Source organism: Artemia sp. Qi Xiang Cuo, chromosome 2 (assembly GCF_049724085.1).
Source record: "Artemia sp. Qi Xiang Cuo chromosome 2, ASM4972408v1, whole genome shotgun sequence".
NCBI lineage: Eukaryota > Metazoa > Arthropoda > Branchiopoda > Anostraca > Artemiidae > Artemia > Artemia sp. Qi Xiang Cuo.
The window spans coordinates 39,972,540-39,994,600 of record NC_142795.1 but is presented as its reverse complement, the minus strand read 5'-3'; the positions used below and the strand labels follow the sequence as shown (position 1 = coordinate 39,994,600).

Sequence of the window (22,061 nt, the reverse complement as noted above, 5' to 3'; positions counted from 1 at the left end):
ATTATTGTAAGTCTTAATAATTTTGGATTTATTTAAGTTAAAAAAAGAGAAATGATTTAAAACTTATTTTGTTTCCAGTAAATCTATTATTTTCTTTTCCAGAGGGGTGTTTGGAAATTGAAGTTCTAGTAACCATTTTAAGAGTCTAAAGATATTGGAGGGTAACCAATCCCCCTCCCACGTCCTTTTCCGCAAATAAATGCCATCAAAATTTTGAGATAGCCATTTTGTCCAAAATAGAACAAAGGTCAATTAAGTATGCCCCTGGCATTGACATCTTTCCCCAAAGCCCCAGGTGCAAGTTGCCCTTTGTTAACATAATTATAAGGTCTTTTATTGGGAAAAAGGGGCACGATTAATCCTAGGTCTCCAAAAAGGCTTAGAGCATTGAGGAAATTTTTTATGGAAATATTAAGAGTGATGCCAAACACAATTAAAACACAATACGTACATGCTTGTTGTCAAAAGGGAATATCAGCAATATCTAAGAAACAGCCGTTGGTATTAAGTTGAAACTTTCAGGGTATGCTGAGAGAATGTTGAAGAATGATCGGAGGGTGGCCAGCCCTCTTCCCTTTTTATATTTCCCCCTCTCATCACTGATCGAAATTTTGAAAATGCCATTTTGTTCAAAATAGTCAAAAGGCCTAATAAGTTAATAACTATGCCTCTGGGGATGCTATACCCCAACGGTGACGGTGCAAGGATTGTAAATTATGCATTTTGCCCATTATTTATATGCAGGATTTATGATTAGGAAAAGGGGGAATATTTGATTTTGGGCGTGTCTGAAAAGGCTAAGGTTATTAAAGTGGAACTTCGAGAAATGTTAAACCCAATCCATGATTTAGAAAGTAAATCCAGTAAATCATGATCAGTAAGATTTTGAAGAATATATTGAAGCCTTATGATTCTTTACTATAGGCAACGCTAGACTCTGATACGTAATTTGAATATTGACTTTGCACTTGTAAGCATTGATGCTGGATTGAACGTGGGACTTACAGATATAAGCTTTAAGCCGTTCGGAAAAAAACGTTCCCGATAAAAAACGACCAATGTTTTTCCAACCTCTTTTCTATGCATTGTACTCGTGGGTATTGATGTTGATTTGGGCTAAATCAACAGAGGGATTTCCTAGCGCAACTTTTAAGGCAATAAGGAAAGACTAATATATGATCCATTTTTAATGTTCCATATCCCCAGCCAACATTTGTTTGTATATTAAGGCCCGTTTTTCCTGATAGTTTACGAAGTAAGTTCCAACCGAAAAGGGACAAAAGTTTTCAGCCTATTCGTGACCCCTATGGCCCAGAGAGTGATCCTTGAAAGTTTCAAGCCGATTGGACAGAAAACAAATTTTGGCCCTACCTTTTTCGGCCGAACCATTTTTTTTGTATACTAGGGTCTCCTTGGCCCAAGGATGTAAAGATATAAGCTTCAAACGATGTTAAACAAGCTTTAATCCATTTTTGGGCCCTATTTTTGGAAGGCTCTGGCCCTTAACCTGCTTTTTGTAATTTGGGGTCCCCTTGGCTGGGCCTATCCAGGAGGGTTAACCAAGTTTGATCCCCCTCCCCAAAGCATTTCTCTGACTCATAGCCCTCCTCTCTGAATGTAAGTATCTGATTGACCTTAGACGCAAAGTTTTTTTCGTCTAGTTTGAGCTTCCTAATGTCTTCCTTCCTTCCCTGAAGCAAATCAGGCCCTTTTAGCCCTGGGAATGATCCCTGAAAAATTTCAAACCAGTGGAACAGAAAAACACATTTTCGGCTCTTTTTGGGCCTCATTTTTGGCGGATAAATATTTATGTGTGTATGTATTTATGTACTGGGAGCCCAGTGTGAACTGTTTTTGCATGAGAGTCCTTTGGACTAGGGCTCTAATCTAACCCTTCAGAGACACAACTTCTTTTGCCCTCCAAACGCCATTACCCCGCACAATACCTTGGAGATCCTCGGGGCTGATTCGGTCATGTCTTCCTTGAAGGGTTATTTACTGAATCCCCTCGGCCCAAGGGCTTTCGAATGCAAATTTTAAACAAATCAAGAACGACAAACTCGGGCCTAGTTTTTGGCCAACCAACACCCTCCCTCTCTCTCACTAGAGCTTAAGGTCCCCTTGGCTCTAAGAAAGATCCCTGAATGTTTAAGCCGACTGGAAAGATAATATCAAACATTCACGCTTTATTTCACTAAAAATTATCAATGAACAATTGACAGTTTCCATAATTTGGACCCTTGCCCTTAGGTATGCGTGGCTCATAGGCATACTTATTAGTTATTAGACCTTTCGACTATCCTAAGCAAAACAGAATTCTCAAAATTTTTACCACATGCAATAAGGGATTATTGGGTACATAGGGCAAAAGGGGCACGGGAAGGGAGCTGTTTGCCCTCCAGTCAATTTGATCCTTAAAAGGGGCACTAGAAGTCTCAATTTTCGATGGAATGAACCTCCTTCTAAGTATACAAAGACCACACGTTGAATGCGAAGTCGTTAGAAAAAAATTAGAGGCGCATCGTTTTTTTTTACAATGTCTTGGTTATTACAATTACGTTGATAAGACGGTGTACACAAATAAAGCTCAAAGCTTAGTCAATAATAATGCACAAGTCAGACAGAATGAGCAATGTTGTCGGTGGGAAATAAAATAACCTAAACACAGTTAAATGTAATTAAAGTAAGATTTGGTTAAATGCCTTCTAATGTAGCTAAGTTTGAAAAAGAAAATGATTTTTTTCGTTTTCTACCCTACCGGATTTCTTTTGCCGTTTTTCACACATTAAGGAGGAATCTATTGTTTTTTTTGTCCGACTGGAGTCTGTTATCTAAATTTTTATGTGTTTGTTTTTCAGATGTGAGTTTCATTTTGTTTTATTCTCGTTTTTCTTTATATGTAGAATTCGTTGTCTTTTTAGAGTTTGCTTGTATTTATTCAATTTCTTTTTTTTTTAATATTTCGGTTGTTAAACCAAAATTTTTTGGGCTTTTTCATTTTATTCCTTATCTTCATTAAAATTTTTACTCGTTATTCTACGCCTTTTACCCGTTTGTTTTTTCATTTCATTTATACTGACATACGCCATCTAAAAATACGTTTTTGGTCTCTTATGACTCAAGTCACGAGTTGACAGCCTCGAAAAAAAGGTTCCCCACAAAGTTAACACGCATAGAACATGAATATTATGGTTTAACCAGGGATATTGATTTTGAAACATGAACATGGGACTATTCGTAATTTATATGCTATTTTAAAGGACGTGTTGTGAACGTTGCATCAATTCTTGGACGTATGGGAGCACCGATGCGATCTCCTTATTGTGCCAGCAAATGGGGAGTTGAAGGATTTTCTGAATGTCTTCGATTTGAAATGAGACGATGGGGCGTCAATGTCTCTGTCATTGAACCTGGCAACTACATAGCAGGTAATCTTTACTACTGTAAATTTCATGCAGAACATTTTGCTTACGCTCGTAAATGTATATATTGCTAGGTTGAAAAACATTTATCTCCTAAAAAAAAAACAAAAAAAAAAACAAAAAAAAAACGAAGCATATTTGAAATGATAAGGAAAAGTTTATGTATCGGCCGAAAAAAAATAACAAAAGAAAAAGAAGTAGACAAAAAGAATTAAGAGTTCACTTCGATATGTAATAATTTATGCTGCCTATGGTTCATCCAAGCAGGTAGGATAAACAAACATATTGTGTCCGACTAATAATTATTTTTTTTTTTTAATATTTAACACGGATGTAAAAGAATCTCATACATGTAAAAATCATTTTCTGTTTATCAGTAGCAGGAGCTGGAATCTGAGAGGAATTAAGTTAGAAAGCAAACTGAACCACGGAAATAGTTCAGCATGAAAAAAAAAATCGCTAACTTTTTCAATATTCTCTAAGAATATTTGAAACGATTCTTGGTTAAAATTAAGTCTTTTGATCCAAGGTCTTCCTAGAACAAAATTACACTCATCATTCAGCTCTGAATTTTTAAGAGAGTTCCAATGAAGCCTTTTTTTAGTACTTTTATTTAGTTCTGTATTACTTATTTTTAATTCTTTGACAAACCTTTGCCTTTTTCTCGAGACTTGTTTAGAGTCTTGTTTTCCCAACCAAATCCCATAAAAGCCCCCCCCCCATTCCCAAACAAAAACAAACAAAAAAATCTGGTGATACATTTCTACATAAAATCATAATAGGATCTAGATCGTGTCTTACTTGGGCTCCTTACACTTTTATGCTATTTGATCTTTCTTTCTTTTTTAGGTACAGCATTGTACACAAAGGCCACTGTAGATGCTCAAGCTAAAAATATGTGGGAGAACATGCCTGAAGTTGTAAAGGAAGATTATGGAAAGGCCTACTTTGATGCTAAAATAGACCAAATGCATGGCTACACTGCCACTGGAGTTAGTACTTCTGAATTTTATTTCATGACGTATTAGCTAGGCGTCGACAATTTTTCTACTGATACCTGGCTATTTAAATGCTATGCTTTAAAATCTTAAATGACGACTGAGGTCAATTACTCTCTGTATTGTTTTGGGTCTCTGTCTTTCCAATAATTGTTAAGAATACTATTTATTATATATGTTGAGAGATATCACATCTAACCAAATAGGAAATGCCTTACTTATCTAAATACTAAGAGTCAACAAGTGTGGCTCTAATTTTTCCATTTTGGCATATATTTAATGAATAAGCTGTATCTTGAAAACGCTAAATGAAATAAATGAAAAGAGTAGAACCCTTTTTATCCAGTAAATACTTTTCTATTTCACCAATTTTTTATGCTTTTGACTTATCCCTTCTAATTGAACTAAATTATTGTAGTTTGACAGATATATATATATATATATATATATATATATATATATATATATATATATATATATATATATATATATATATATATATATATATATATATATATATATATATATATATATATATATATATATATATATATATATATATATATATATATATATATATATATATATATATATATATATATATATATGTATATGATATATATATATATATATGTTTTTATTACAGGCTGCTACACTTCCGTTAAAAATTTTGGGGACGTTTGCGCTTCTTAATTGATCAGAACTCAACTTACGGCCTCTTTTTTTAGTTAGGCCAACTTTTTTTTATTCTCTTAGTATCAGAAAAATTACTTTTGGACGTTAACAAAAGCCCTTTTAGAAGTTACGGAATGCTACAGTTTTAATTAAACGTAGAGGAAAGTTGCCTAGCTGTATTTTTTCTTTATTTTGTTGTCAATATTGTTGGACAGGTAGTTCTAAGTTTAACAGAAATCCCTAAGGATAATTCTATGGATTGGGGATAACAGACTAAGGACTTTGACACTGCAAGTGTCAAATAAGAAGAACAACTAAGAGCTACAGTATTATTTGGCGCCAAAGACCTTATGAGATCGTCGACCCTTTACGAACAGACTCCAAATTCACCAGAAGAATCTTATCAGTGTCCAACCTACCACTGGCAAGCCTGCATAATTGGAGATAGCCTGGTTGATAATTCGCAAACGTAGGCAAAATGTAGCCCGAAATATCATGTCGGAGATCTACGAATCGTAAATACAAGCGGGTAGTACTACTAAGGCTAAACCCACTGGATATGTTGATTATATTTTGCACTTTTTTTGGCTTTGATCTCTTTTTTTCTTCTGGGAAATAAATTACCACCTTTCTAGTGGTATCTCTACCTGGAGATAACTGCCACCCGTAACTGGCAAAAATTATACTTACTTAAAAATCTGTAGCCCGAAATATCATGTCGGAGATCTACGAATCGTAAATACAAGCGGGTAGTACTACTAAGGCTAAACCCACTGGATATGTTGATTATATTTTGCACTTTTTTTGGCTTTGATCTCTTTTTTTCTTCTGGGAAATAAATTACCACCTTTCTAGTGGTATCTCTACCTGGAGATAACTGCCACCCGTAACTGGCAAAAATTATACTTACTTAAAAATCCGAACAACATTTGTGCAACAGATTAATTTGTTCGCGGTTTCATTAACCTATTGATTTCAAAATACTTATTAAATGAAGAATCCTTGACAAAAGGCTTTGTTTCAGGCTCGGAGTGAGGGTGGTTAATAAGACTGCCAGCCTCCCTCATTTTCAGAAAACAAATCTGTTCACAGAAAAAAAAAACTTGCCGAACCTGCGAAAAAAAACAACTAAGGGTAGGAGGCTTCGTAGCTTGGAAAAATAATGATTATTTTACTCGCTCCATCAATTAATCGAACGTTCGTTTTTAATACCCGAAGCATTAGATTTTTACAAGGACTTGATTTCATTTTTCACTGATTTCGGTGGTAGATGATAGATGGGAATATTGAAGAGTGAAGAATATATCTGGGGATTCGGTACGACTGAAGAAATCCAGTTTTGGGAATTCTTTAGCTTATGGTAGGCCTATGATTTTAGTTTATGGGTTCAACGAAAAAATATGAATTTACCTCTTATTTTGTAACCAATAAAGTTTAAAAGAGGACAGTGCCTCATATTCATTTAAAAGAAAAATGCTGTTTTTAGTTGTATTAATGCCATCTATTTTCCAGATTGACTTGTTCCACATTGCCTAGTTTTTATGTTTTAGAATTATCGTTTTCTGATTTTTCTTCTTTTTTTTTTTTATGCAATAATATAATAAGGCTTTCAATTTTTTGTTTAAATAAATAATAATCTTTTTATGCTCTTAATAAATAATTATTATACTTTGCAATGTCCTTTTCTTTCAAATTATCATCTATTTTATCTTCTGCTGAATTCTTACCCATTACATTAGCTTATCCCATTTTTTTCAATATATGAGTACTAAGTTAGATTTTATTCCATTTGTTTATAAAGCAGAAAATTAAAAAATTAAAAACAAAACGGAAAATCAAAAGCGGAAAAATTTAAATTAAAACAAAATGATCAATGATAGTAGTCATATACTAAGCCTGTAATCGTATCTCGAAGTATCTAAACCTGTTTGAAAAGTTGAAAAATTGTAATTCGGTTGATGGATAGAGCTGAATCTAAGCTACGAAACAATCACAAAATTATAAAGTTAGTTAACATATATATTAATTTAAGGAATATAGACAGAATGGAATGACTTCTAATCGGTGACAGACATAATTTTTAGAAGAGAAATTTCTGATAAATTATATACAATTTTTCAATGATTAGATAAAAATCTCGTTAAAATGGATAATTACCAAGTCCCAAGTCTGTAGTCGGCTGAGACACTGAATGTTTTCTTTTTATTTACGAACCCCCTGAAACACTGAACCATTCTGCTCGCTCTCATTATCTGAAGGAAGGAACGCCTCGGAAAGAGTAATTAAAAATCTGTAACCGATCCCCATAAAGGGTTATTCAATGAAGGGTTCAAGAAATCTACACAACCTACTAATTAGACATGGCAAATGACTAGTGTCGTTAGTAGTCAATTTTTTTTTGGGGGGGGGGGGCAGAGATTTTACCGACAGGCTGGTCATTTTTACTGACTGTTTTTTTGTCAATAATTAGCATAACATTTGTTTGAAGTACGATAAGTAAAATCACTGTATGAGTTAGTAAACCATTGCGCTTACCGACCGAGACTTAGTCTTTGATACACATCTTGTCACTATTTTAATGCTGTTTATTTAACCAAATGGAAATTGTGACACCATCCGTAAAATCATGGTAGGAGTAGGTACAACTGCTGCGTTTACCGACCAAGTTCAAAATTTCTGTAGATGACATGTCAGTATTCTCGTGGTCTTTATTGAACTGAACTAAAAATTTTAGTGGCATCTGAAAAATCGTAGCGCTTTGCGCCATGATTTTACCGACTTTTTTTTTACCGAGTGACCAAAAACATTGGGAGGGGGATTCTCCCATACGTGACGGCCCTGCAAATGACTATATATCAGACACCCAAATGCATGTAGCATTGCCAATACATTATAACAGAAAGTGCCAAAATTCAAATTTACAAAAACATTATAAAGCTACACTTAACTACATCTAGATTTTGAAACAGCTGAACAAAACTTATAAATGGTCGTTAAAAAAATTATTGAAGCTGAATACCAAAATCAAAGATGCAGAAATTAATGACTCGACAAGAGCACAAAAAAAAAGAAATATTGTCGGCAATGCCAACTGACGAACCTCCAAAGCAATATCAACTGACAACACCCCCTATATACTAACATCTAGTGGTGTTTTATCACTCTGCACGGCCTTAATACAGTGTCTTGGCCTAAAAAAGGTCCTGATAATGATGTTCCAAACCTCATAAATCCTGCAGTCCCCACGCTTGTCGGGATTAGATAATACCCAACAGATTTTTTATAATTTGTTTTCAGCTTTTCAGTCAAGTATTCAAATATAGTCTTGTATCTCCTTTGTAGAGTTCAGCCATTGCCCCCGTAATTGAAGGTATGACAGACGCTCTCACAAGGACATTTCCATCTTGTCGTTATCAGCCCATGCAGCTTCCCGAGAAGATCAAAGTATATGTTGCAACCCATCTACCAGAACTGGTCTTCGATTACATTTACGCATAAACAAATCTTTCAGCGATGAAGTGCTTTCCATCAATGCAATCCAGAATAATATACCCAACTAAAGGATATAGTTTATCCTGCGGCAGTTAATGTAGAAATGAATGCATGAAATATAAAGTAGAATAAGTAATTCAATCAATAAGTCAACCGCAATGGCTGATACAAAGCTAAGGAATAGCTTGCGGAATAAAATTAGAAAAAAAAACAAATTAGAAAAGGACTTGGGCTTCTATGTTGCCTTTCTAATGTTTTTAAAAATAGTGATAAAGACGTCATGGAAATTCATGATTAAAAAATAAGGATAGTTTAAATATATTAAAAAAAAACGGTAACAAAATCTTTTAATCAGCGCATTCCACTATTCTCATAGTTTATTAGATTGGGTAAAAAGGTCTGTTTTTCACCCTCCATTTTGCTTTTTGAAAGCACTTCATCACTTAAAGTAAAACTTCACTTTGTCAAATCATAGCACATAACGCGTACGTTTGTCATTGTTTTCAATCGATCATGACTTTGACTAGATTTTAATTTAGGCCTTGTATGTAACTCCGAGGGTTTTGAAACGCAATACATAATATTTGTTTGAAAAACTCAACTTAAAGTATTAAAGAAAACAAGAACGTTTCTATTAAAGAAACGTTCTTGCAGCTGTAATCAGTATTCTTTTACATATCTATTCCTATTCATTTTAATCAGCTATGTGAAGGAGCTATTTAACTGGTAAGTGGCGACGGAAACTTAAATTCCTGGTGGATTAAGACCATATATATGGCATGCGCCTCATGTATTTTTCAGGGTAAAGGACCGTTGACGGTATTTCCAAACCTGTAAACTAGATATGGGGAGGTTTCACCAATACCATCTATGTTCCACACAGCCAAGTGTCTAAATTTAGGCTATATGTAAAGGACATTGGAATATGCTGCCTTAGAAGTAAAATAAACTGTGGAATCTTATGTCCTACTTCAGTAAAATATTGATCACAAATTAGTAGCTTTAGACACCGTATACTGAACGTACAAAATTAAGATCCAGTGGAATTACACAATGATAATAGTGTTAGCATTTTCTGCTGATTAATTGTAGCTTAGATTAAGCTAATATTCTTAGAATGTTGAGACACTGGTACTGTGCGTAAATTTTCAAGCCAGTTTTGTAATAGTAGGCAAATAAAAAAATACCAGTACATTTTATTATCTTTGTATAGGTGTTTTAAGCTTCTACTGAAAAATAGGAAAAAACATCTACTTATGGATCCATGTTCATTTCGAAATTTATACATTAGCTCCATAGGTTAATTTTGCTCAATCTGCCCTTACACACGCGGTGCAGCACCTGATCCTACTTCTCCCCTCCAGACCCCTTTTTTCTTATATTATCCACGCAGTTAACCTACTTCTTCGCTCTTTCAAAAGTATGAAAGATCACTCCCTCATGCAGAAATGGTTGGAGAATGAAACTTATGACGCTGTTATACTCGACGCAATTTATTTTTGCCGTGAAGTCAACACCCTAAAGACAAACTTTTATCATTTCTCGAGATGAATCGGATCCTTTTTTTTGCTGTTCTGCACCTTTTATTTCTCATGCAGCCACCTTCGATAGTCTTCCTTCGACTTGTGTTTTTTTAAATGTGTCTTCTTTTTTAAATTAGAAATACTGATAGCATCTTTTAAAAAATAAAATTAAGAATACGAAAATATATACATAGAAATTAGAATGTACTATTCAGATGCCAAATTTATTCAAAATTTTGATCAGATGTCTTTGGGGGAAAAGGGGGCATGAGACAGGGGCTAGTTGCCCTCCAATCTTTTTGATCACTTATAAAGGACACTAGAATTTTCAATTTCCGTTCAAATGAGCCCTCTCCCGATCTTCTAGGACCACTGGTTTCATACGATTAACCCTGCGAAAAAACAAATGAAGACGCATCCGTTATCTTTCTTCTGGCAAAAAAAAAAAAAAAAAAAAAAACATTTTTGCAGATCGGATCTAGAAACTTCTACATGAGGGTTCTCTGATATGCTGAATCTGATGGTATGATTTTCAAGATCGCTTCGTACTTCGGGGGTGTTTTCCCCTTTTTTCAAAAATCAGGCTAATTTTCTCAGGCTCGTAGCGTTTGACGAGTAACATTACACTTAAACGAATTTTATATATTTGCAATCAGCATAAAAAGCCAATTCTTTTGATGCATTGATATCAATATTCCTTTTTTAGTCTGGTTACTATTAGGTCAAGTCACTCCTTACTTACAGTTTGTTACCAAACTGTTGATGAAACAATAAAGTTTTGTATACATTTGTATGAATCCTTTTCATCTTTAGAATATTCTCGTAAATGTTAATGAAAAGAAAAATGATACATACAGGTCCGAATTTTTATACTGGAAAAGTTTTTCCTAGGGATGTTTCGGGCCAATCTCAAGGATTGGGGAAATCCGTCCTCGTGTATGCATGTATGATTACAGTCAGTAACGTGTTTTCAAGCTCGAACCTCTAAAGAATATTTTCCGTTAGAACGACCCAATAAACTATGGATTTACATAGCAGGTATGGGCCAATTATGCTACAGGAACTTAAAGCTCTTTACTACTTTACGGACAACCCTTATGGTGCATCATTTCACAAGAACCTAATTCTTGCTGTAAGAAGCAGGCTTACGCGCTATCGAGAATCGAAGATTGTTCTTTTAGATCAAACATGTAGCGAAAATTTAAGATAATCCATCCGTACATACGTATATCGTTTAAGAACTAAGAAATATCCATAGGAATAAAAAATGAGACAAAAATTCCACAAAGTCTAATCCCAATTACTAACCCCAATTAATGCCTGAGTTCCTGGAGCTTCTCCAAGGACTGTTCAACTTAATTGTTACTGAAGATAAAAAACTAGAGCTACCTTAGAAATTGTTAGAGGCAACTTAAACCACTTACTACCATTCCTCAGTCGTAATTTATGCGGATGATTACAATGAGCGGAATCGACTGGATAAGCAGTATCCTTTCAAACAGTTTGTGGTAACGACCTGTAAGTAAGGAGCGGCCCGGCTCAATAGCAACAGAAAGTCTAAAAACGGAATTTTGAAAGGAATAGATACATCGAAAAAATCAAATTTTTATGCTTATTTCAAATATATAAATTTCATCAAGTTTACTTATTTTCGAAAAAAGGGGGAAACAACCCCTAAAATTCATAGAACTTTAATGAAAATCACACCATTAGATTCAGCGTATCAGAGAACGCTACTAAAGAAGTTTCAAGCTTCTATCTGCAAAAATGTGGTATTTTTGTATTGTTTTGCCAGAAGAAACGTGACGGATGCGTGTTTATTTGTTTGTTTTTTTTTCCTCAGGGGTGTTCGTATCGATCCAGTAGTACTAGAATATCACGAGAGGGCTCATTCGAACGAAAATTAAAAGTTCTAGTGCCCTTTTTAAGTGACCCAAAAAAGTTGGAGGGCAACTTCGCCCCCTACCACGCTCACTTTTTTTCCGAAGTCACCCAATAAAAATTTTGAGACTTTGAGTTCAGCATAGTCGAAAATCTGAAAAATATCTCCCACAGTTCCTGGGGGAAGGGTTGCAAGTTATGAACTTTGCCCATTGTTTACATATAGTATTGGTTAATGGGAAGTATACAGACGCTTTCAGGAGGAATTTTTTCTTGTGGTGGGGGGGGGGGGTCAGAGGAGGGGGTTAAGGGGGAGGATGTTTCCTTGGGGAAAGGGACATTTCTATGAAGGGGGCGCCGGATGTCCCAGCATTATTTCAAAAACGATCAGAAATTAAATAAACAAGTTTTTTCAACTAAAGTAAGGAGCAACATTAAAACTTAAAACGAACCGAAATTATTACGTATATGAGGGGGTTCGTCCCCTAGTCAATACCTCGCTCCTTACGCAAACATTTTTTTTTAGTACTTTCAAAAGAGCTATCTATTCTAATTTGTGATTCAGGGGTTTGTGATTCAAACACAATTCGTACTTTAGCGTAAAGAGCGAGGCATTGATTATGGGGCGAAGTCCCTATAAAAACAATACGAATATAGAAGTTCGTTACGTAAGTTACGTCAGAACAAAATTTTGAGAAAGCCATTTAGCCAAAAAAAGTAAAATTAATATACAAATTTTGTTTTAATTATTCATGTACGGTGAGCCAAAATCAAAGCTGCGTTAATTCAAAAACGTTCAGAAATTAAAAAAAAAACAAAAAAAAAACAAGTTTTGACTGAAAGTAAGGAGCGACATTAAAACTTGAAACGAACAGAAATTATTCCGTATATGAAAGGGGCTCTCCCCTCCTCAACGCCTCGCTGTTTACGCTGAAGTTAGACTCTTTCTCACAACTTTATTTTTTAAAACAATAAAAAAAACTTTAGCGTAAAGAGCGAGGCGTTGAGGAGGGGCCAGCCCCTTTCATATACGGAATAATTTCTGTTCGTTTTAAGTTTTAATGTCGCTCCTTACTTTCAGTTAAAAAAAACTTGTTTTTTTTTATTTAATCGAACATGAGAGCGACAAGTTTTCACTGGAACTCAGCATTTTGTCCGAAGAAATTCATGCCAAAAATTCAGCACTTGAAACATTATTAAAACGCAAAACTCACCTGCAAGAAGTAATATTCTCCAGCTCATAGTTTACATGCCCTTAATCTCCTTAAAAATGAAGCTGAAGACACGGATATTTTCCAAAACCCAGCTACATTTTAATAAGCGACAATCATAGGGTAGACCAAGTCATAAAGGATGCAATAGATCTACCATATTTGAGCCGTTACCCCTTCCTCTAAGGGACATTCTTTGAAATAGATTAGCAAGAATTACCCCACAACTAACCCATACAGCCTATTCTCACTCATTTCCAGGCCAAATTGGAAAACACTAAGATGAGCCTGCATAATCCAAGCATCCACCGAAACGGTCCAGTTTTCTTGAGTATACCTTTACTTTTTTTGTTACTATATTGCTCATTTTTCAGTTTTCAATGTCATTTTTACTTGATTTTGGAAAATTGACTTCAACTTTGCCCCCTCCCCTTCCCAAGGATTTTGAAGAAATTACACAACTGGCTTGGTTCACATATAAAAATTAAGCAGTTGAAACCAACAGTGATTGTGGAGAAAATGATATAATTTTGAATTTTAGAAAAAAAAAAAAAAAAAAAAAAAAAATTATGGAGCCACCGACTCAAATGATGAGTTTTGATATACATCAAGTCAGTTCACTGATTTGTTCTATTTTCCAACACAGAATCATGTTAACTTTCTACTGAGCCAGATAGAACGCAAAAGCAAAACGAATCCTGCAAGTACTAAATAAGAAAAAGGTTGAAAACTTCTGCTAGCAAATTTAAAAGCACAGCCTTCGCTTGCTACTACAAAAACAAAATATTATAGTTCGCAATTCGTTTACTGAAAATTTTTGCAAAAGTATACAGCTCGTACAAAATAATGAGACTTATAACATTCCACATATTTCCACAAGCTTACATTCTAGGAAATCTGATTAACTGACATATAAGCTTACAACCAGATATACAAAATGATGCATTAATGATTCGCCAAGGTAACGGAGGAGGCGACTCATCAATTCTACAAACACTTCCTATATTTATCAAAACTATGAATTTAAAGTATCGATAAAATTTAACAAAATGTATCAGATGACAATCTTCCCCCTTTTGATCACGTCAAACGGAAAGAACAAGATCTAGCCCAGCAAATAGCTTTAAGGAGAAACAACAAAAAATTCCGTAGAGCCAGAAACACATCATTTTCAATATCTGGTTGACAGTTTGATGCCAAAAATATAAGGATCTCTAAATTGAACCTAGAAATAAGATAATAGGAAATTCTTCACAAACAGCCTAGAACGTAAATCCACCTTGTTGCGTGGAGTCTCCAGCCTGAAACACATATCCTTCAGCTCCCACTCCCGGGGCAATATTCTCAGCTTCCCCTTCCTGAAAAATGAAAACTGACTTAAACAAAATGATAAAAAGAGCGCAAAGTTAGTTAATTAAAAAATAGCACTATCAGTTTTAAAAGTAGTCAGCAAAGTATTTCTGAATGTGAAGAGTGAATAAAGCATCATATAGATAAAACTATCAAAAGATTACACGATGAAATTATCGCAAGTGCAAATATAGAACAAGTGGTACCCCCCCCCCCTCAGTAAACAAAAACTTCACATAAAACGCACAATCTCCCACTATTCGAAATTAATGACATACCAAAAAGCCTATTCTAAAACCATCACCCATTCCTTCCAATGGAAAACTTCTATGGGTGTCCGCGATGAATGTCAATTAGGATCCAAATAAATAAATAGGCTTAAAAAATTCATTGCTCTTAAAACAACAAGGTCTAAAAAATCGTGGAATTAGTCTTGGTTACATCTAAGGTAAAAAGTCTCACAAAACTAAAAATGATGCTATTCAAACCCACGCAAGAAGGGATGGTTGGGTCGAGTTCCATAGAAGTAGTCTGATGTCATCAAACATTATAGAAAACCTAAAAAACGCAAAAAAAAGAAGGATGATATTTTTACGAGAACATGTTCACTGGACTAGATATTTGTCTCGTGTGCAAACTGCCGATTCCTGCAAATTAGGGTTCTTTTTGTCTATACTTTTGGATCATTCCCAAGCGAGATATAACCTTTCTATGTATGGATAAGGGCGATTAACTGCAGATTCGTTACTAAGGTGCGAACTCATTGATCATCCCAAGAACTCAGATACATGTCATGCTCTTATCGCGATAGTATAGCAGTAAATGGCCGAATTTAAAAAAAAAGAAAGAAAGAAAAGTTGAAGTACACTGGAAAACTCGTCGACTGGAATCATTCTTAACATAATGATAAACACACGAGGAGGGGGGGGGAGTATGGAAGAAATCCGTCAACTCAATTAGGACAATTATGAAAACCTGGATCTAAAAGCTTACCTCATCAGAAAAGTATTTTTCAATAATACTGGCAGCTTTTTCGTAGACCTCAGTATTCTCATGCAGTCGAAGGCTTTCAATTTTATCCAAACCTCCGCACTCTTCAATCATCAACGCAAAACGGCTTAGTTCATTGATCTTTCTACCGGTCTGCAAAATAAACTCTTTTCATTTTGGGTAAACTTCGATTCAACAGCAGATACAAGAATATAAAAACAATCCTAATTTCAGCACATATGTATCTTTTCTCGTTTTACTGCCGCGTCAGGTGAAGCGATTCAATTTGCAATGAACCATGCTCAATGATTTATTAAACAAAGTGACATCTTTATTAAGGTGTATGCCAAATTGGCTTAGACCCTGACACTCGACACATGACTACTGGTTCTGTCTAAATTCTTTTTTTCGTTATTTTTGACAACTGTTATAAGCAGCAGTCTCCTTTCAGCAGTTCTAACACTTTCAAATTTCTCTAAGAACTTTCTACAAAGACAAAAAAAAAGGATGAAAATGTGTGAAACAGTTCTCATGATCTAGAGACTTTGATGTACACCTTAAAAAAGGAAATTCTTGATCATTAGGGATCCAAAGTGTATAAAGGTAACTTTCGTGTGCTATTACTTTTGAAGTTGGCGGCGTTTATTTACCAGACTGCTTACTTCCGCCGTTTACCCGTGCCATTTAACCAAACACTTGGAAAACTATAGTCTCACCATTATTGGTGAAACCTATAGTATGGACCATTAGCGTCATCACAAAATTTACTCAGAGGAGGAGAAAGGGGTAAGTACTACCCAAACCTTTATCTTTAGGATGCGTTTAAGTAGGAGTATTTCTCACTTTCCTCTGCTGATATGTTTTTTAAATATCTTTTTGTTTTTGGGATGTGCGTATATGCAACCGCATTTAGGCTTATTTTTCATAAAAAAATTCTTTTTTTTTTCACTTTTTTCTTTACCGTATCAAGGACAGTGAAAATAAAGTCAGATTGCTTGAACTGGTTAAGAAAATTTAGAAAAAAAAAAAAATTACGCCTTCTTAAAAAACTACGCCTTCATAAAACATTTTGAGCTGTATTTTTTTTAGCTTAAATTTTGCTGACTGTTCACCAACGTTTCTTTTATTTCAAAACACCCGTTCTCTCTTCAAGGGACCAACAATCTAGACTACAATTGAATTGCCAGCTTTGGAATTATGTTAAATATTTTAGCCTTGAAATCACTGTAAACCTAAGAAAGGCCATAAATTTGCATACATCTTCAGAACTATTTTTTCGATAGTAAAAAAAAAAAACAAAAAAACAAAAAAAAAAAACATTAGCAACCAATGCTGAAGGTCGATGACGAAGACGTTAAGGTTAACGTTAAGACGTAAACGTTAAGACGAGACGATATTTTGAGACTGATAGAAAATGTTGCTTTTCTAAGTAAATAAAAAAGATCTAGAGACATTCTATCACGAAAGATTTCTACCTCTTCACCACCATAATTTTGACATCTTTCATCTTCTGACCAATCGAAGAAATTTCATCTGCATAATGACGTTTCTTTTAACGAGAGTACTAAAATGAGGATTATTTTCCAAGGTATTCCCAACCGACAATTAACAACGCTATCCCCATTTAGAACACGTTTTCTGCATTAAATTCATCGACCTTTCCCAGTTATTTAGTGCTATTAAATAGTTGCACAGAGAACGAAACTTTGTCATTAATTCCAACTCTTAAAGTTCCTACACCCCCTCGCATTTATTTTTTTTTCTTTGTTGCTGTACATAGCTCTGGAGATTCCAATTGAGTAAATTCTTGAAAACGTCAATAACCATTTTTCTTGGTTCAAATCTTTTCCCTAACAAAATTGGAAAATATGAGAAAATATTCATTTTCCAAGGACTTGAAGCTAGATGTTGGTTAAAAATAAATTCTGTTTACAAAAGCATCAGATAATATAAAAGCTAAAACGCAGGGGATACTAATTGAATACTGTATAAATTTTGAAAAAAGAAATGGAAAAATAAGTAATTTGTTTAAGGGCTTTCGAGTACATACCACACTAAATTGTGAAAAAAGCATCATTGCAGGGTTTAACTTAAAGCCCAAAAATCAGGGTCCAAACAACAGCTCTTAAACTCTAGGGCTCATATTTCAACTGGTTTCTTTTCAGATTTGGTTCACTTAATTCCATACCAGATTAAAGAGCCAAGAGTAACTGAAACAATAGCGTAGCTATAAATTGATGATTTATAGATTGATGACTTAACAGAAAAAACTCTTTTTCATATAGAAAATTCGGGGGCAATTGTGGGATAAACTTTTGCTGTTAAACTGGGAATATTTACTTCCATCCATTAAGCTTGACAGAATCGTTCACCTAGCTAAATGGAAATTTATGTTCAAATTAGCCCATAAAGAGACTAGAGTTTCAACGGGTTCCTGCAGGAATAGAAGCAGAATTTACATGAAACAAGATCATTTGCAATTTTTATATATGGCGCTGCCAGGCTAACGTTGGCACTGCTAAGCTTTAAAAAGGCGTCATACTTTTTGTTTAAGCTTGTTATATCAACCAGAGTGAGCATTCACCTGGTTTTTAAGACCTAGATTTTTAAAGCCTCTTCTTAAGTTTTTCCAGTTCTTTTTGATAAAATTCGATCTAGATTTTGGTTTCCTTTTATATAAAATTGAAAGCGAAAAAAAAAGAAAAAAAAGTCGAGCCTGATGGCATTACTTCTAGACCGGTTTCAGTATGAAAGTATTGCCGTTATCAAAATTAAAATAGTTTTTCATAGAAGTGATCAAGTTAAGTCTGTTTGTACGTCTTGTCGGATTACACCGACAAGCAACAATTTAGAAGAAGGCAAGTGCATAAATTTTGCCAAAAACTTGGTAAAATACCGAATCTATTTTGAAAGCATAGCTATAGCACACAAATTTGTTCAAAACTGCTATCAGAGTACGAAAAGAAAATCGGAGAAAGATTGGCACTGATTTGCTAGAATGCTCCAAATCTGCCACAAAAATATTAAAAATTAATAACTGGTGCTGAAAAAACGTGTGTACGTTACTATCCAGAAGTAGTGGTAAAATCTTCGCAGTGAAGCACAGATGAGGAGAAAAACCCACGAAAGCTTGTCAAACTTACAGCCTAGTAAAAATTGAGTAGACATTTTTTTTTCGATGGATTGACAATCACGATCCTAGTCCAAAAGCACAAACTATTACAAAAAAACCTACATAGGTGTCTTCGCTGTTCCTGGGTCGGAGCACGAAGAAAAAGACCCGAGTTTAAAGGACCATACAGTTGGAATTGGAAGGGCCATACTAGGGTATGGACCAAACACGACACCCAAGTCTTTCCTCAACCTTCTTACTCACCAGACCTAGCTCTGTATAGTACTTTTCTCAAATAGGGTAAAAAGAGTACATAAAAGTCAGCGTTCCCAAGAGGTGGATGAATCCTAGTACAATAGGACAGAGCATCTATGAAGAAGTTTGAAAATAGTTTCCAGGGGCGTTTCTAAGAGCATCAGAAACACAGGAGATACTTTATAGATCCAAGGAGAGTTTATTTTGAAGGATATTAAACGTAAATAATAGTATCAAATGAATATAAGCTCTCAACTTTTTTCCACAATATTAATACTTAATAATAGAAGCAACACCAAATAACACGATACAAGTGTTATATCAATAAAAACCTAGAAACTCTTTTATTACCCCCAAAGGCTGCTTCTGTCCCAACTGGTTGGCTAATGAACAAATTTCAGCCACCTATCGTCCTTCCTTCACTACGCCACCCATCCTTCTTAATCCTTCCTTCAGTATAGCCCTAGACATTCAGATGGAAGAGCATTTTTCGTAGAGCTTATATTTGATAAACAGTACCTGAAATTTTGATATGTAGTACATAAAACTATTCTTAGACAATTCATCTGGAAAACATTTAGCACATCCTCCTTAACTTTGAGGCACATAAAAACATCAAAACTTTTTCTTAATTTATTTTTCACACGTACATTTAGTGTGTGATTTTGCTTTAACAAATGGCAATTTAGAAGGGCTCTGGTATCCACGGGTGTCTCAAACATTTCAAATGGTAGCCCAATATAAGTTAAAGAGATTCGGATTCTACTCGAAAATTTAAGTGTATTTTTTTGGGTGTAACACAATATGCACTCTTTTTCATTGTTGAAACGTGTTGGAGATGCAGGGACACTACAAAGATCATGTTTTAGGCGTACCCCCAATGCTCATGAACATCTAATAGCAAATATACTCCAATACACTCTCGAGTTTTTGATATATTTAGCACCTTCAAGATAAATTAATAACCACTTATATATTTTTTTGGTTCCATAAATATTTGAAATCACACAAACATGGATCAAAACCCGTTAAATATGTAGCCTGCATAAATACATAGTAGGATGTATCAAAAACAGATACACGGAGTCGCATAAAATTTTATTACTTCTCATTCAGTCGCCCCTGAAAACCTATTAGTTCCTTACCAACTTTTTAGTTGGTGAGGAATTTTACTTTACCTTACCTAAGCCAACTTCTTTTTTTTATAAGACGCATTTTCAAGGAAAAAAACGGTCCAATTTAGCCGCTAATTAATACTAAAAGCAAAAATCAGATTTTCTTTAGGTAAGCATAGGAATTAGATAAGAAAGGTAAGAGCATGGTAAGGTTTAGGTAAGAGTACGGGACTCAATGCATTGGCTTTGATATTAATCTACGATACTAAAAGTAGGTTTTCAGTAAGCGCTTTACCGTCAGAATTGAGCTTCTAAAGCAATATATCAGAGGTGACCCTGGTCCTCTGCCACTTACGCCGTCACTACCACAGGTGAAAAATTATCTTAGCTAGTGAAGAAAAAAATACCTTCAAAATATTTTCAAGACAGTCGAGGAGGACTTGCAATATTTTACCATCATTAACCGAGAGAAGATCACAAATTGGCTTAATTGCACCAGCCTGGCAGAGTGTGATGACTTGCTCAACCGTGCCGCCCATGGTCAAATTAGTTACAGCCCATGAAGCTTCTTTCTGACACTTAAAGTCGCCCTTTTCAAGTACCTAAACACAAATATCAATTAGAACACAAATCTTTCAATTTTTGTGAAATTACTATCACTCACATATCGCCTTTACCACATAAGACATCTCTGTTATTACTGCATAAGAAAAATATAACACGAGATGCATTGCCTAGAAACACACAAAGCATCAATATATATATATATATATATATATATATATATATATATATATATGCATACTCTAAGAAATAATATTAACAGGGGCTCAATGCTCCTCCATAAAAAAAACACCTCTACGCCTGGCACTGGCTAATAATGAGGGATTTATTGTCCCCAGGGGGCGAGCAATCTTCTGAAGCAAAGTTGGCAGTCATTAGGGTTTTCATCCGATACGGTTTTTATTAGGCTTAGATTTCACTTGTACACCGCCTCTGAGTCCCAGCAAATTCAGTCCGAAATTTTGCATAAAAGTCCAGAGGACATTGTTCGTCACGCGTCAACCCATAATCAATCCTATTTTTCATCCCTTTTTTAAATAACTATCTAACTTAGTTCTGCCCAAGCAATGACCTATGGATGGATGATAGATAGACTTATCTATAAACAATTGGAATGATATAATTTTAATAAAATCCTAGCAAGGGCTTATCATCCCAGGTTTGCCTCTCAATCACTCGGGACTATCTGTCTTGGCCTTTTCTACAATTAGCCATTGCTTGATGCATGCCCGTAACTACTTGATTTTAATTCAACATAAGAAAAACTCATAAAACACATTTTATACTACGTAAGAAAAACATAGCACGAGAAGCACGGCATAGAAATACATAAAGCATAAATTTCAGGAATAAGAATAACAGGGGCGGAATAATCCTCCCTGTAGAAAACACTTCTACGCATGGCACTGGGTAATAATAAGGGACTTATTGTCCCCAGGAGGCGAGCAATCTTCTGTAGCAAATTTGACAGAGTCATTGGGATTTTCATCCGATATGGACCTTGTTTTGTTGTTCGAGCTCCCAGAAAAAATTGAAACATCGACAAAATTCATTGGGATTTATTAGCAACAGGAATTCGTCCTATGCAAATCGAGCATCGGTGGTCTATCCGTTCATTTGAGATGGGCAATAATATATATAGAGATTGATACAACAAAAATCAGCTACTGATTTAAAAAAATAAATAAAAAAATAAGAACAAATGTAATACACAGAAGTTGCTAATAGACATACCATTTTCTATAGGCTTACTGTTTTGATGAATTATGAATAATAGACTATAGAAGTATATAATGAAAACCCATTTAGTTCAAAAGTGTAAAGACAGATCCTTACCCTAAACACCCGTTTTTGAAAATCTACACCAAAATACAGTAGTTTTACTGCTTTAATATGGAGCCAAAAACAACCTGTGACGGATTAAAAATCCCTTTACTCGAAGGAAAGGGATCAACTTAACAAAAGAAATTTAAA

The 22,061-nt window shown here is 34.8% G+C and overlaps 2 protein-coding genes across 3 annotated transcripts in view; one reads left to right on the top strand and one right to left on the bottom strand.

Annotated features, from left to right (window-relative positions):
• LOC148955223 (D-beta-hydroxybutyrate dehydrogenase, mitochondrial-like) overlaps positions 1-9,781 on the top strand; it is a 92,336-nt gene extending 82,555 nt beyond the window's left edge. For both annotated transcript variants that reach the window (XM_089100918.1, XM_089100926.1), the window contains exons 7-9: positions 3,261-3,428; positions 4,272-4,414; positions 8,438-9,781. In XM_089100918.1, coding sequence (XP_088957044.1) covers positions 3,261-3,428; positions 4,272-4,414; positions 8,438-8,593 — 467 coding nt within the window. In that variant the 3' untranslated portion in view covers positions 8,594-9,781. The remainder of the gene's footprint in view (positions 1-3,260; positions 3,429-4,271; positions 4,415-8,437) is intronic.
• A 4,207-nt stretch (positions 9,782-13,988) lies between these two features.
• Positions 13,989-22,061, bottom strand: part of LOC148955222 (uncharacterized) — a 79,091-nt gene continuing 71,018 nt past the window's right edge. The window contains exons 9-11 of the mRNA XM_089106641.1: positions 20,432-20,626; positions 15,546-15,695; positions 13,989-14,560 (exon numbers count right to left, since the gene is read on the bottom strand). Of these exons, the coding sequence (XP_088962767.1) occupies positions 14,465-14,560; positions 15,546-15,695; positions 20,432-20,626 (441 nt within the window). The 3' untranslated portion in view covers positions 13,989-14,464. The remainder of the gene's footprint in view (positions 14,561-15,545; positions 15,696-20,431; positions 20,627-22,061) is intronic.